Source organism: Dendrobates tinctorius, unplaced genomic scaffold (genome assembly GCF_039654945.1).
Source record: "Dendrobates tinctorius isolate UK_male_01 unplaced genomic scaffold, ASM3965494v1 ptg000020l, whole genome shotgun sequence".
Taxonomy (NCBI): Eukaryota; Metazoa; Chordata; class Amphibia; order Anura; family Dendrobatidae; genus Dendrobates; species Dendrobates tinctorius.
The window spans coordinates 421,052-437,500 of NW_027361688.1; the positions used below are offsets into that span (position 1 = coordinate 421,052).

A 16,449-nucleotide genomic window follows, 5' to 3' on the forward strand; every position below is an offset into this window, starting at 1 on the left:
CTCTCTCGTGGTGCTGTCATGGGAGTCCGAATAAACCACCAGTAAGGTCAATAATTCAACTAGTATATCAACAGAGACCTTTACAGCAATGGACATAGATATGCATAAAACTTAACCTTTAATGCAATCATAATAAAAGACAAATACGTCCACACGGAACACAAAACAAACAACTGTGTCACCTACTAAATACTACAATAGGATCCTGATATCACAAGCTACCTGACAACGGAGGTTGGCACCCTACACAAAAAGGAGATTGGCGCCCCCCTTCCACGACGGCTGTACCCTGAAGCTCCTAGATGACCCTGAGTAAGTGCCACACTTTCAGTCACTCAATCACCCAGAAAAGGAGTGTACAGGGGTTGCCAAACAGGTAGTTGGGTAGGCAACAATAGAAAAAGTGCAAAAATAGTGCAAAAGACAAGACATAAAGTGACATGTGCAAATAAGAGTACCTAACTTTCCGTCCCCTATACTGAACAACTTCCTGTCTGCGGAGGTAGGCACCCTACTGGTCAGCGGAATGGCGCCCCCGCTCCAAGACGGCTCACCCTAAAATTCGTCCTATTGTGGCTAATAATCAGAGAAGGGCTATGACAATGATATATAAGGAAGGCAAATCTAATTAATATTAGATAAAATGCAAATGCCAATAACAATTTTTTGATAACAAAAAGAGGGTACTCATGGCATCTAACTATCCACCTCCTGATGATCTGGTTAGGAGAAACGCGTTGAGGTTTTTTTCATCCATCATCTAAATATGAGTACCCTCTTTTTGTTATCAACAAATTGTTATTGGCATTTGCATTTTATCTAATATTTATTAGATTTGCCTTCCTTATATATCATTGTCATAACCCTTCTCTGATTATTAGCCACAATAGGGCGAATTTTAGGGTGAGCCGTCGTGGAGCGGGGTCGCCATTCCGCTGACCAGTAGGGTGCCTACCTCCGCAGACAGGAAGGTGTTCAGTATAGGGGACGGAAAGTTAGGTACTCTAATTTGCACATGTCACTTTATGTCTTGTGGGTCGCCCCTGTCCCAGGGCTGTGGGGTACTCGGTACCGGGCCGGTGTCAGGGGAATGTGTCACAGCGGCGGTGACCCGGTCCGTGGCCCTGGGCGCCCAAATCAATGGTGGTTTGCGATATAGTTTATGTGATAGTTCGTGACGCCACCTGTGGTGTTTGGCAAGCAAGATGTTAAGCCAACGCTGCGTGCAGATCCTCTGGGGCTGATGGTGTGTTGCAGCACAGATGGTGTAGCTCCCCACAGGTGAAACTGTAACCCCAGGGCAGTGTATAGGTGCAGACGGTGTGAGGAATGTTGGTACCCAGATGTAGCTGTGCTGGCGGTGTTGGCGCACAATTGAATGGAGGACACCAGGGCTTGTAGTTCCAAAGCTTTACTCACAGTTCATGGTACACACTGGTGCCTGCCTCCGTGCCGTGTCCTCCGGGGCAGAGACTCAATCAACCTCCCGGGCAAGTCAGGATTCTCCTCTCCAACACTCCGCCAACATGTACCTTTCCTGAATGACTCCTCTATTGCGCCTTTAGTGTGAAGAGCAACAGTACCGTGGTACTCTGAAGTTCCTCCTGTCATATGTTCCCAACAACTCTACTTGTATGACAGACAGCTGTAGCCTCTCTTGGGGACTCCCTTCTCCAGAGTCCTGGCTCTCTATTCAGTTGCTGTTGTGCCCCAAGTCTTAGATGGGAGTAGTGCATTTACAGCCAACTACTCCACCGGTGTCTGCTGCAGAACCATAAGTGTCCATACAACCTCGGGGACTGGGCCCCGGCCTTGCGCTGAGAACCTATAGGCAGGGTTCCTCTTCCAACCCACAACTCCTCTCTGTTCTCCTACTCCTTCGTTCCGCACTGTTCCTTCTCTCTCTTATGGAAGCTTAGGTTGCAGATCTACGTCTTTCTCCTTCTGTTCCTTTCCCGTGCCAGCTGGCTCAGGTCACTGAGGCAGCTGCAGCACTCCTTCCTCCATCCCTCCTTCTAGGGATCTCCTTCCTCTCCGACCCATCCTCAGGCTCTCCTGACTGACTGATCTCCAGACTCCACTGTAATTCTAAACCTTCCTAACCTTTTATATGGATCTCAACTCCACCCACCTCCCAGCACATCTCGTGTTACGAAGCAAGGAATCACCAGAGGTGCTCTGCTACCCTCTAAGCATAAAGCCGCAATGTGGTCAGTGCTGAACTATCCTGTGTGTGGGATGCAGGTGTTGGAGTGTGGAAAGGAGTTCCCAACTTACCTAGTTGGTGGGGCACTACACCTTAGGAGAAGGTGCAGTACCTCTGTGGCAACTGAGCCTCAGGGGCGCCACACTTGTCTTTTGCACTATTTTTGCACTTTTTCTATTGTTGCCTACCCAACTACCTATTTGGCAACCCCTGTACACTCCTTTTCTGGGTGATTGAGTGACTAAAAGTGTGGCACTTACTCAGAGTCATCTAGGAGCTTCAGGGTACAGCCGTCGTGGAACGGGGGCGCCAATCTCGTTTTTGTGTAGGGTGCCAACCTCCATTGTCAGGTAGCTTGTGATATCAGGATCCTATTGTAGTATTTAGTAGGTGACACGGTTGTTTGTTTTGTGTTCCGTGTGGACGTATTTGTCTTTTATCATGATTGCATTAAAGGTTAAGTTTTATGCATATCTATATCCATTGCTGTAAAGGTCTCTGTTGATATACTAAACTAGTAATAAAAGCACAAAGGCAAAATAGTGAAAAAATTGCAGCCCAGGTTATTTTCCCAGAGTAAAAGGGAAAAAAAAAAAATCACACTTCAGCCCTGGTCACAATAATGATCCTCGTTATCACTGAACTTTGAACAAAAAGTTGAGCCGCGCATTTTCTGGTAATCACGAATCACACATTTCTTCATTCTGCTCTGAGCGATGGCGTCTGCTGGCCTAAGAAAGGAGCTGAGCTGCTCCATCTGTATGGAGATATATACAGATCCTGTAACCCTGAGATGTGGACACAACTTCTGCCGGGACTGTATTGATGGAGTGCAGGATACCGAGGGCGGGTATGGAGAATATTCCTGCCCTGAATGTAGAGCAACATTTCACAAGCGGCCTCCACTACAGAGGAACATAACTCTGTGTAATGTGGTGGAGAATGTCCGATCTATTCAGCCACATCAGAAGGAGATCACCGGGATCCGCTGCACTTACTGTGTGGACTCTCCTGTAGCTGCTGTGAAATCCTGTCTACACTGTGAGGCTTCTCTGTGTGATAATCACCTGAGAGTTCACAGCAAAGGACCAGAACACGTCCTCACTGATCCCAGCACTTCTCTGGAGACCAGGAAATGTTCTGTCCATAAGAAGATCCTGGAATATTACTGCACTGAGGACTCTATATGTATCTGTGTGTCCTGCAGTTTGGCTGGAGAACATCAAGGACACCAAGTGGAGATGCTGGAGGAGGCCTCTGAGAAGAAGAAGAAGAAACTGAGAAATGTTCTCCAGAAACTGACCACAAGGCAAAAAAAGACTGAGGAAAGAGTCCGGAGTCTGGAGGAGCGCCGGAGAAAAGCTCAACAAAAAGCAGCTGGAGAAGCCGAGAGAGTCACTGTCCTGTTTATAGATATCAGGAGACGGGTGGACGACCGGGAGAAGAGGATCCTGAGTGAGATCTCCAGGCAGGAAAAGGAAGCGTCACTGTCACTGTCTGATGTGATCCAGAAGCTGGAAATAAGGAAGGACGAGCTGTCCAGGAAGATGAGGGACATTGAGGAGCTGTGCATGACGGATCCACTGACTGTCTTACAGGAACCAGACAGAGGTGATGAGGACACAGAGGGACATGATGGAGGTGATGAGGACACAGGGGGACACGATGGAGGTGATCGGGGTGCAGAGCTGATCTCACACATATCACACACATTATCTGCTATGATAAGAGATATAAATGTGACCTTCTATGTTCAGGATCCTGCAGACATATTACTGGATGTAAACACGGCTGCTAATAATCTCCTTATATCAGACGACCTGAAAACTGCGACCAGGACAGAAATAACACAGAATCGTCCAGAAACAGCAGAGAGATTCCTGTATAATCAGGTGATGAGCGGGAGGAGATTTACCTCAGGACGACATTACTGGGATGTGGAGATCAGTAGATCAAGATGGTGGAGGGTGGGGATGTGTTACCCCAGTATAGACAGGAGGGGGCGCCAGTCATACATTGGAAATAATAACAAGTCCTGGTGTTTATATGGAGGGCTGTGGAGATATAATAATCAGTTTTCAGTGAAACATGACAGTAAAGTGATCCCGATACATCACCAGATCTCCAGTGATAGGGTCAGGATCTGTCTGGATTATGAGGCCGGGCAGTTGTCCTTTTATGAGCTGTGTGTCCCCATCAGACACTTACACACCTTCACTGCCGCCTTCTCCGAGCCCCTACTTGCTGTGTTATATGTATGTAATGGTTCTATAAAGATATCAGGGGGAGCTGAGAGGAATCGTAAATGAAGGAGAATCTGCCTGAAGACTGGTGACATCATAGATTTAACAATCTGATTGGTGAACACTCGGCCAGTAGGAGGCAGCAGTGGGACGAGCTACAGCTGAGCTCATTTTCTCCCGGACTCTATATAAACAGGGATCTAAGGGGGAACATTCCTCTTGTAGAGACACACTGGAGTGAGGAGACTTATAGGCCATGCACTGCTCCTCTGGGAAATGAAATATGTGAACTGTCTCTTCAGAGAGGAAAAGGATTTGAACTCTAGTGTCATTATTGGAAGGAGCAATCCTAAAAGTCGTTAACCAACCTGTAACGAATCTTGTCACATGACTTAGGATAAAAGCTGGAGAGCGTCTGGTCGGACTTTTATCCTAAGTCATGTGACAAGTCTCACTGAATGGTCAATATTTCCAATAGGTGGCACTAGAGCTCAAGTCCTCTTCATCTCCATAGAGACAATTTACATATCCATACAGACATTAACCCCTTATGGGCTATGGACTCCTTTGATTGAGGAAAATTATATATGGTATATATTACTGTTAAACACATATATTGTCATGTAGTGCATTATAATAGTATAATGTAGAGACTTTTTGTCATATATTTATGTTTTAGAGATGCACAGTAAATTCATACTTCCGTCCATATACAGACTAGCGCCAGCTCCCTGAGTTATCATCAAGCTCATATACATGTAGCATTCACCTTATGCCTCTGTTCACACTCTGTTCCTGTACACTACCTGCCTGACCATTTTTATCTCCTGCCGTTTCCTTACATCAGTATATCTGCTTGTGCGGTATTATATTATTGTTAGCTAATTGCTAGCAGAGCTTAATAGTCCTGCAATACAATGGGCCTTGTAATAACTGAGCAGTGTAGGGCTGAGACACAAGCTGGGCTGTGTTTGTTGCCTGCGGCTGACAGATCAGTGATGTGAAACTGCATATGCCACTCTGTTGATACCTAAAGCAGAAGATTATTTTCTGCCATATGCATAAACTTTTAACATTTTCAGTTTCACATCGCTGATCTGACCTCTCACATTGCAGAGTCTTAGGGCCCTATTCATGAAAATTTTCACACTCTAATTCTATTGTAAAAGCTTTGAAAAGTTCCTACATTTAGGGATGGGGGCATGAGGCCACAGCTTGTCGAATTCATGACGAGCCGTGGAGTTCCATTCACCAGAAATCTCATTCCAGTCCTTAACTGGAGTGAAATCTCTTGTGTAGTGCACGGAAGAGAATGCCACTCGTCAGACGTCCCAGATTCATGAAGAGGCATGCATGTCTTCATAAATCTGGAGCATCTGACTCCAACATGACCCCTCATCAAGACCAGCATAAACAACACTGATATTGACGAAACGGGGCCTAATTGTACGTTTTGTTATGCAGTTTCAGCCTGTCTCCCTGCCTCCTGCTTGTGACAGGTTTTTCCTTTAAGGTTTTAAAAGTGTTTATTGGCATCTCAGAAATACAATACTAGCTATTCTGACCCCTTAATGGCATATTCCTAATGTAATTTTGCCAAGTTGCTTCCCTTTTGCAGTCTATTTCTTATGTAAATTGAGGAGGGGGTGGGTAACGGCCAACAACAACATGAAAGTGTAAAATTTGGTGGGGATGTGGGAGCTGCTAGGAGAGATCTTGTGCTGATCTGAACCAATCTTGTAGCTCATAGAACGTTCTCTACACCTAGGAGATGGCTATCCTGGCTACATCGGGGAGCGTGTACTACACCAGTGATCAGACCGGGATTACATGGCACATGTGGTGCAAACTGAGAAGACATAACTGAGCTGGGATGAGGCCTATTACACTAATAGAGTTTACTGGTGAATTGTAGGCCCCACACAAATTACACTGGATTGCTTCCCTTAGGGCTTATTTATTTTCATTTTGCTATTATGACACAACATTTTTTGCTTTTGTGTTGTGGCATTGTAAGAGCTATAGTTTTTATTTTTCCTTGTCTTTTGTTTTTCCTGGGTGGGTTGGTTGAAGTCTTTACTGGCTTTGTATATGAACGCTGCATTGTACCCGGTGGTTAATTAAAGGACATTTTCTCTTTATACAATGTACTCAATTTTACAAATTAAATTCCATTTCACAATTTAAGTTTAGATCAAAAAATTCATCAGTTTTATAACTAATGTAGAATGACCCCAACGATGAAGGCTAGGCTAAAAAAGAAGAGTGGGCAGGCTTGTCCTAAATGACGTCCTCCTAACGCGGGTTTTGTACATCTCTTCTGGCTTTGTGAGGAAGTAAGAGAATTGTAGAAGAATGTGAAGTAGAAGGTGGGGAAGAGGATTAAAGAGATAAAATTTAGGAAACCCTAAAATTTAGTGGCTCGGAGACATGGACCGATTACAAGGCTCCGGCCTTACAGAGAAGGATTTGGTGGCCACGGCTTTCTTGACTGCCTACTTGGTGGTAGCAAACAAATGGACGTCACATGCTACAACGACGATTAAAGAATGGAAAAAATATAACAAGTAAATTTATATATCTGGAATTCGATATTTTAAGGAAAACACAAAAATGTGTTAAGTTTTGGGAAATGTGGAGACCTTGGATCTGGTTCATGACGGCCAGAGAGAAACTATATAGTAAGAGAAGTAAGTGGAGCGCCTTCTCCCTTATTCTGGGGGGTTGGTGGCCTTCAATCCTGATTTTACATTTGTACTTTTGACAACAACAACAAAAGAAATTAAAAAAGATACAACAATGGTGGCTGAGGTCAATGATTTATAAATCTCTACATGTGTCCCCGGTAGCCCCCTATTGTAGTATATCCCTTATATTATGTGGTCCTGGTTGTGATATAATGGGGCTCCATGATGATGGGGACATGGGTTATGGCCATCGTGGTGACATTACATTGACTTCCATGTGTTACCAGAATTCACACTAACCTCCGTAATTACAAAACAAGACCTGGAAATGTCACCAGCGTCCGCCATGTTGTGTCCAGTTATTATGTGACTGTGTGATTAACCCTTACAGATCAATGATTGATATATTGTTACTCTGATTTATATGCAATAAAAACCAATGATAAGAATCCTGGTGTCTGAGCGTTCTGATGATCTCTCGTCTGAGCGGAAGATGAAGTTGCCACATTGGGGCCAGGTCTTATATCGAGGTCAAGTCTTACATCTTTCTGTAGGCGATTAGGAGAGTGAAGAATAATCATTGGACAATGAGAAGCTCTCCAACTTTACAAGAGACTTTGAGCCCCAATTTATTATTGCTTTTGCATCTTTTTTTGTCTAGTTTTTGGTGTTTTTGCATTTTATTTTTCTTTTAGTTTGTGCCTTTTTTTAAAGTCTGTTTTATATGTGTTCACCTGGCTTTTTTTTCATGATTACCATTCTTTGGGGTTTCTACATTTTTTACATTTTGATTCATCATCTGCGACTTTTTAAAAACTTACTAAAAGTTTACACAAATGTTCTACTGTGTTTCCCATTTCCCAGGAGTAATTTTACTTCTGCCAGAAATTTTTGGGCAAATTTCATAACATTTTAGTGGACATGCTTTTATTTGCTCTAAAAAGTTGCAAAATTACTTGACAAAAAATATATTTTTTATTTTGCACAAAATTTATGAATCATGTTCACCACTTAGGTGCAAAAAACATCAATGAATATCACAAGACAAAAAAAGTGACTTAAAAATTTGCAAATGATGAATTGCCCTTTTTTGTAAATTAATTCTTCACCATTTTAAACATTTGATTAGTGTCAGTAAAAGAAAATATTATGTTTTGGCCAAGATCTCATCGCCTAGATCTCAATCTGCGCATGCGCCGCCTCTGGCAGCCATTTTCCCTGAGGCCACAACATTGCAGCAATGGAAGTGCGGGCACTTCAGGCTTTCCCAAAATGTCAGTGGAGCGCCGCACCACTGCGCACCATAGAATACTGCCACACCAGTCTGGGATGGGAGTCGTATCATCGCCCTGCAGAGTTGGACCACCGAGCACCTCTTCTTCCCAGCCCAGGGCCGGCAGGATCGCGCCACACTACTGGTAAGTATATTCCAACTATAAGACACACCCCCATTTTCTCCTCAAATTTTTTGGGAAAATATGTGTCTTATAGTCTGAAAAATACGGTATATGCTGGAAGATCGATGTCACACAGGACAGGATCCTATTACATTCCACCGCTCCTCTGACCTAGGCAAACCCCTCCTCTCATCAAACACGTCCCCCCGTCCCTCCCACTCATCATACAGCACCACTATCCTAGACAAAGTCAAGACTAAAACATTAGTGGAAACACGATCATTTACCGATCTGTGAACCAATTTTGCCGACTTTGAGGGAAATGGCAGGTTGGTCCCAATCCCAAATGTATCCATAAGGCTCGGGTGACCTGTGGGTACAAATCCTGACTACCCCAAATATATCTAATGATGGTCAATGTAGCAGATCTGTATTCTTTCTGCTGGGCCGTGGTCCACTAAGCTGATATCCTGTAGAATTATCAAATCTGTGTCCCTCGTGATGGAGCCTGTTGTGAATTCCTTTGCTCGGACTTCTGAGCCGGAGCTCCCTCTGCTCCCTCTGGTGGTTACTGGGAGTAGTGGAGCTGGCCAGGTTGATGGAAGTTTCCCACCTGACGACTTGGGATTACTAGCTGGGAGCATATAATTGAGCAGGCTGACCTTGGTGGTTGCTGGTGATTTTTCTCCTTGTGCATTTGGAGTTCTTCTGTCTCCTGCCTGATCTGCATGGTTCAGTTAAGTGATTCTTTTGCTAATCTTTTGCATCTATTTTGGTTGTACCTTTGTTTGCTTTTTGCTTTGCTGCTAGGGTTCAGCATACTCCCTGCTGGGGGTAGCGCTGGGCCCCACTCTATATGTTACAGCTTGTGTCAGTTGATTCTGTCCCCTGTTATATTGGTATCTTTTTGCTTTGCTTCCAGTTCGCACCATAGTGCTGATATAGTGGGGGTGAGGTCGTGTGGCCTCAGGTTTTTTGTATATCAGATGTGTTGGATTTTTCAGGGTTTTGGCGTGATTGCAGACAGTATCTTTTCGATCCGGTCCTATCTAGACAGCTTGGGCCCCACCATTTGCTCAGTCTATTTTTCTGCCTGTGTTTGTGCTTCATCTTGTCTCACCGACAATATATGTTTGGGGGCTATCTATTTCTTTGGAGTCTGCTCTGGGGCAGTTTAGATTTCACCTTTCAGGCTTTAGGCTTAGTTAGTACTCCGGCTGTGCCAAGGCGTCTAGGGATTCGTAGGAACGCCCCACGGCTACTGCTAGTTGTGTGGATAGGATCAGGGGTCTGCAATCCGCTCAGTTACCAACCTCTCTGGTTTCCTGGTTTCTTAGCCTGTTCCTGCCATCCTCCTCGGTGACCCATTCGTAACAGGAGCCATTATGTCTTGGCTGCTATCCTGTAAAATGTTCCTGGCTGTGGTTTTGTACAGGATCTCTGGATGTCTTGGATATATTGTTACAGAGGTACAGTATATCCCCTTTACCTAGCTCACAATTGTTGTCCTTCAAGCCAGCATCCAGTGGTCAAGATGAAGATGTGATGAGATTAACTAGCATTGTTTGACTATTTCATCAATTTGCATAGTTATTACTCCTCTGTTTTGCAAGTCAGCAAGCCACATGATCCACACCATGGTCACTCAACATATTAAGCAAGCATCCATTGTTCAATAAAGTCTAGAAGCTGATATAAGAGGTAAATAGTAACCATTCATCAATTTACAAATTTAACCTACTGTGGAAACAGGGGGATCAGCGGGCGACCCGGTCAGCTAGCAGAAACCTCATGGACCAGGGATCATCCAACCAAACGCCCGCTATCCTTTTAACATGGACATATTGCTACTCAGACAACACATTGTGAGGATAAAACAGTGTTTATTGAACACATAGAACAGTCATAACAAAAATATCCCAAGATCAAGCACATTACAGAGTTTCACCATTCCGCTGACTCGCAAGAATAATGGCAGTTGATAGATCAGAGCATCCAGGGTTGACTACCCCACCTGTGGCACACACAGAGAGAAGGTGATGACAAGCTTAGGAAGAGGACCATCCCTTCAGTTACAAGACCAGTTGACTGGAGGATCACAACCTGGCTTCTGAGAACATCTCCATGGAGCCAGGCGATCAGCAGTTCCAAAGCCTAGCTTTCTTCAAACTTATCCATAGATGCCAGGTGACCGGATGTAGGGTTGCCACTAGGAATTTCAGGGCCCCATACTGGCCACATTTTCGGGACCCCCTTGAGACTCTGCCCAGGCTCCACCCCTTGAAAAAACCCCACCACTCTCTTGGAAAAACTCCACTTCTCACCAATCACACATTAACAGTTCCCATCTCCAGATCACACATATAGCCAGCAGCTCTTGTTTTGACCAAAAGATTTTTTAAATCCACCACCACGATACTGTAGACTCTTTTGGCCGAGCCCTACTCTACTCTAACCCATTAAACATTTGTTAAAATATCCAATACAAATTAGGTATATTTTTAAAATGACCAATAATATCATATCCAAAGGGACAAATACCACCGCACCATGTCCAGACCACATATTACCACCACAGGGATCGAATAATATCACATACAAGGGACAAATACCACCGCACCATGTCCAGACCACATATTACCACCACATGGTGACTGGACACTACAATACTGATCATTAATAAAAAAAACCACAATACTTTTACCATAAGTGCCATTATACACAGGAGATCTGTACTTAGTATGCAGTGTCTGTGTACAGGTAATAGAGTGATTACCGGTGACATTATACACAGGACCTCTGTATATAGTGTCAGTGCACAGGTAATACAGTGATCACCGGTGACATTATACACAGGAGCTCTGTATATAGTGTCAGTGCACAAGTAATACAGTGATCACCAGTACCATTATAGACAGGACCTCTGTATATAGTGTATAGGTAATACAGTGATCACCGGTAACATTATACACAGGACCTCTGTATATAGTGTCAGTGCACAGGTAATACAGTGATTACCGGTGACATTATACACAGGACCTCTGTATATAGTGTCAGTGCACAGGTAATACAGTGATCACCAGTACCATTATACACAGGACCTCTGTATATAGTGTTAGTGCACAGGTAATACAGTAATCACCGGTGACATTATACACAGGAGCTCTGTATATAATGTCAGTACACAGGTAATACAGTGATCACCAGTACCATTATACACAGGACCTCTGTATATAGTGTTAGTGCACAGGTAATACAGTGATCTCTGCTGACATTATGCAGAGGACCTCTGTATATAATGTCAGTACACAGGTAATACAGTGATCACCGGTAACATTATGCATAGGACCTCTGTATATAGTGTCAGTGTACAGGTAATACAGTGATCACCAGTGACATTATACACAGGAGCTCTGTATATAGTGTCAGTGTACAGGTAATACAGTGATCACCGGTGACATTATACACAGGAGCTCTGTATATAGTGTCAGTGTACAGGTAATACAGTGATCACCGGTGACATTATACACAGGAGCTCTGTATATAGTGTATAGTGTCAGTGTACCGGTAATACACTGACTCTCCAATGACATCTCTAGGTGAAGTCCTTCAGCTTCGCTTTTCATCTTTCATCCAGCACAGACCGCCATCATGTCTTCCAGCCAGGGCTCTTCTCTGCAGGAAATTACACAGTTATCTAGAGCTCCCATTTCAGAACACATTACTTAATTTTTCCCAACTTCTACACTACACCAGATGAAGAGAAAAAGGCGATAGTGTCGCTCTGCACTGTAATTAGCCCCTATGGTAATAATATCCCCCATCCTGGCCCCGTGTGTCTCATTCCTGGCTTCAGCCATATGTTCTCCTATCCTGCCCTCATGAATATTCATTTTGCCCTATATGATTTCCCGATCCTGCCCCATCTGTCCCATGATCCTGCCACCCCATGTGTCTCCATCCTATCCATCCTGCCCCGTGCCTCACATTATGCCCTTGTGTCTCCCATCCTGCCTCCTGTGTCTCTCATCCTGCCCCCTGTGTCTCACATTCTGCCCCGTGTGTCTCCCATCCTGCCCCCTGTGTCTCCCATCATGCCCCAGGCTTGCCGCTTTCTGTAAAAAATACAAACACTTTCTCCTTACCTGGACGTGCTCCCTCCACAATGATGTCATACACTGGCGACGTGCGCGCTGACATCAGCTGCCAGCCTCTGATTGGCTGGCAGCTTTTAATTATTGACATGCGGGCCTGGGCCTGCACGGCAATAGAGTTTTTGCTTCAGCAGAAGCCTGCCGCTAGGGCCCGGTGAGCAGATAGATGGGGTCCCCTCTGCCCACCGGGCCCCATACGCCAGTCAGGGCAGTAATGCCTGATGGCGACCCTGCCACCAACTGGGCTAATCCCATTAACTATATCCTATCCTATAGACTGAACCTATTATCCTTATCTTATGTCCTATACGTTTCTAAGCCACTTAACTATAGTGTTCTGCCCTCTGAATACAGGGCAAATATGTTTGTATCATTCTGGTTTAGTTAGCACCATCTAATGGTGGCTGAATTTATAGCTGTGTCTTAAATAGCTTTACAGCCTGTGTCTTTAACAGAAGCAATGCATTGTGGGAATGAAACAATGTATTCTGGGATGATGAAGATGCCATTTTATTCTGTGTATTTAATAAGGACACGTGTTTATCTGTCCTCATGTTAACTCCCCTACTTGAGTTCGTTATCCGGGTAAAGCATATCTGGTAAGATTAATGTTTTTTCTTCAATGCAGTGTTGTTCAGAGAGGTTATTAACTGTATGGCAGCCAGAGCTCAGCAGATGTAATTAGACACCTGTGTGTTTCTATGTAAAGTTTGCATCACACTATATACAGTACTTCCTGTAATTGTGTTAGCTGTATGATCATCTGCCCAATACTTACCCATATCGTTTGTATTCTTGATAGTTTTACCGCATGTTCTATACTTTCACCAATAAACCAGTTAGACTACAGAGAACAGTCTGCTTATTTTGGAAGATACAAGGTGGTTTATGCTGTATGCTAGAGTGCACACCGTGTCAACGTGTGTGAAGGCAGAACATAGAGGAATAGTACTTACACTCTCCCAAGTCTAACCCTTTGCTTACCCTGCACTAGGAACTACTCACATTATACTTTAACACTTTACATTACTTACAGTTGTAGCCAAAAGTATTGACACCCCTGCAATTCTGTCAGATAATACTCAGTTTCTTCCTGAAAATGATTTCAAACACAAATTCTTTGGTATTATTATCTTCATTTAATTTGTCTTAAATGAAAAAACACAAAGAATTGTCCTAAAGCCAAATTGGATATAATTCCACACCAAACATAAAAAAGAGGGTGGACAAAAGTATTGGCACTGTTCGAAAAATCATGTGATGCATCTCTAATTTGTGTAATTAACAACACCTGTAACTTACCTGTGTCACCTAACAGGTGTTGGCAATAACTAAATCACACTTGCAGCCAGTTGACATGGATTAAAGTTTACTCAACCTCTGTCCTGTGTCCTTGTGTGTACCACATTGAGCATGGAGAAAAGAAAGAAGACCAAAGAACTGTCTGAGGACTTGAGAAACCAAATTGTGAGGAAGCATGAGCAATCTCAAGGCTACAAGTCCATCTCCAAAGACCAGAATGTTCCTGTGTCTACCGTGCGCAGTGTCATCAAGAAGTTTAAAGCCCATGGCACTGTGGCTAACCTCCCTAGATGTGGACGGAAAAGAAAAATTGACAAGAGATTTCAACGCAAGATTGTGCTGATGTTGGATAAAGAACCTCGACTAACATCCAAACAAGTTCAAGCTGCCCTGCAGTCCGAGGGTACAACAGTGTCAACCCGTACTATCCGTCGGCGTCTGAATGAAAAGGGACTGTATGGTAGGAGACCCAGGAAGACCCCACTTCTTACCCCGAGACATAAAAAAGCCAGGCTGGAGTTTGCCAAAACTTACCTGAAAAAGTCTAAAACGTTTTGGAAGAATGTTCTCTGGTCAGATGAGACAAAAGTAGAGCTTTTTGGGCAAAGGCATCAACATAGAGTTTACAGGAGAAAAAAAGAGGCATTCAAAGAAAAGAACACGGTCCCTACAGTCAAACATGGCGGAGGTTCCCTGATGTTTTGGGGTTGCTTTGCTGCCTCTGGCACTGGACTGCTTGACCGTGTGCATGGCATTATGAAGTCTGAAGACTGCCAACAAATTTTGCAGCATAATGTAGGGCCCAGTGTGAGAAAGCTGGGTCTCCCTCAGAGGTCATGGGTCTTCCAGCAGGACAATAACCCAAAACACACTTCAAAAAGCACTAGAAAATGGTTTTGAGAGAAACCACTGGATACTTCTAAGGTGGCCAGCAATGAGTCCAGACCTGAATCCCATAGAACACCTGTGGAGAGATCTAAAAATGGCAGTTTGAGAAGGTACCCTTCTAATATCAGGGACCTGGAGCAGTTTGCCAAAGAAGAATGGTCTAAAATTCCAGCAGAGCATTGTAAGAAACTCATTGATGGTTACCGGAAGCGGTTGGTCGCAGTTATTTTGGCTAAAGGTTGTGCAACCAAGTATTAGGCTGAGGGTGCCAATACTTTTGTCTGGCCCATTTTTGGAGTTTTGTGTGAAATGATCAATGTTTTGCTTTTTGCTTCATTCTCTTTTGTGTTTTTTCATTTAAGACAAATTAAATGAAGATAATAATACCAAAGAATTTGTGTTTGCAATAATTTTCAGGAAGAAACTGAGTATTATCTGACAGAATTGCAGGGGTGTCAATACTTTTGGCCACAACTGTATATGTTGTACATTACCATCACATATTATAGAAGACGCACATCACTATTTACAATACACAAAAAACCGCATGACACTGTACACATGCTGCGATTGTTGTCTTCAGGGGTAGGAACGGAGCAGAAGAGTCCATCACTCTCACATTCCCTCTACTAGAAGGTTTCAATGTGTTCTCTTCTCTCTATACTCCCTTAAACACAGATTGTGTCCTTTACTCAGTCCCCGTGTGACTTTCTTGCTATTTAAACTTTGATACACTTTGATACCATAAAGCCCATGTGGTATGATCGGCACTTCCTACAAGTTGTGGAGTTTCTATCCCACCGCACCCCCCTCCCACTCTGATCTGCCATGTATTATCTCCTTTACCTGCTGCTATCTCTAACACTGAGAGGAGGAAGAGAAGAGAGCAAAGTGCTGTCATCCAAGTCATGAAAGCAATGTACGATACTGCAGCAAAATAAAGTCTGAATGATCTGGAAATTTCACTCTCTCCCCTTGCGTTTTCTAACCATGTATGCTTTCATGCAGAGTACCTGTTTGATCTACACTCCCTGAAAACATGGCTGCTTATCTCCTCTCCACAGTCTGATTTGCCATTTACAGACTTCCTCTACCTGATCTTGCCACCATCTCTAATCATGAGATGAAGAACAGAAAGAGCGAGAGCAGAGAGAGTCACAATGAGAGTCAATGTGCGTCCATATATTTCATATGCAATAGAACAGCCAGCTATGCGGAGGCGTTAAGGGGGCTTCACACATATCGATATCGCTAGCAATATCGCTAAAGCGTCACCGATTTTGTGACGCAGCAGCGATATTGCTAGCGATATCGCTATGTGTGATACTTACCTCCGACGGGCTCCCTGCTGGTTATCACTGACCGCGCGAGAACGTCCTGGGCGTGGACGTGAGCGGAAGAAGACATCATCGCTGCGTGTGACACGTAAGTAACGACCGCTGCTGCGTCGCCGGTGAGATCTGCCTGTTTGGCAGCTAACAAGCGAGCATTTAGCGATGCACCAGCGATCCTGATCGGGTCATATCGTGGTCGGGATCGCTGGTGCATCGCTAAATGTAACGGGGCCCTTAC

General features: G+C 44.1%; 1 protein-coding gene across 1 annotated transcript; it reads left to right on the forward strand.

Moving 5' to 3' along the window:
• The first annotated feature begins 2,909 nt into the window (after nucleotides 1-2,909).
• On the forward strand, nucleotides 2,910-7,585 carry LOC141083205 (E3 ubiquitin/ISG15 ligase TRIM25-like). The gene has a single exon (XM_073567372.1). It carries the CDS (start codon nucleotides 2,923-2,925, stop codon nucleotides 4,513-4,515), a length of 1,593 nt encoding a protein of 530 aa, XP_073423473.1. The 5' UTR covers nucleotides 2,910-2,922; the 3' UTR covers nucleotides 4,516-7,585.
• The last annotated feature ends 8,864 nt before the right edge of the window (nucleotides 7,586-16,449 follow it).

What these genes read in the sequence shown, in the direction of transcription:
- LOC141083205 (XM_073567372.1), top strand. Translation starts at nt 2,923, where the DNA reads ATGGCGTCTGCTGGCCTAAGAAAGGAGCTGAGCTGCTCCATCTGTATG.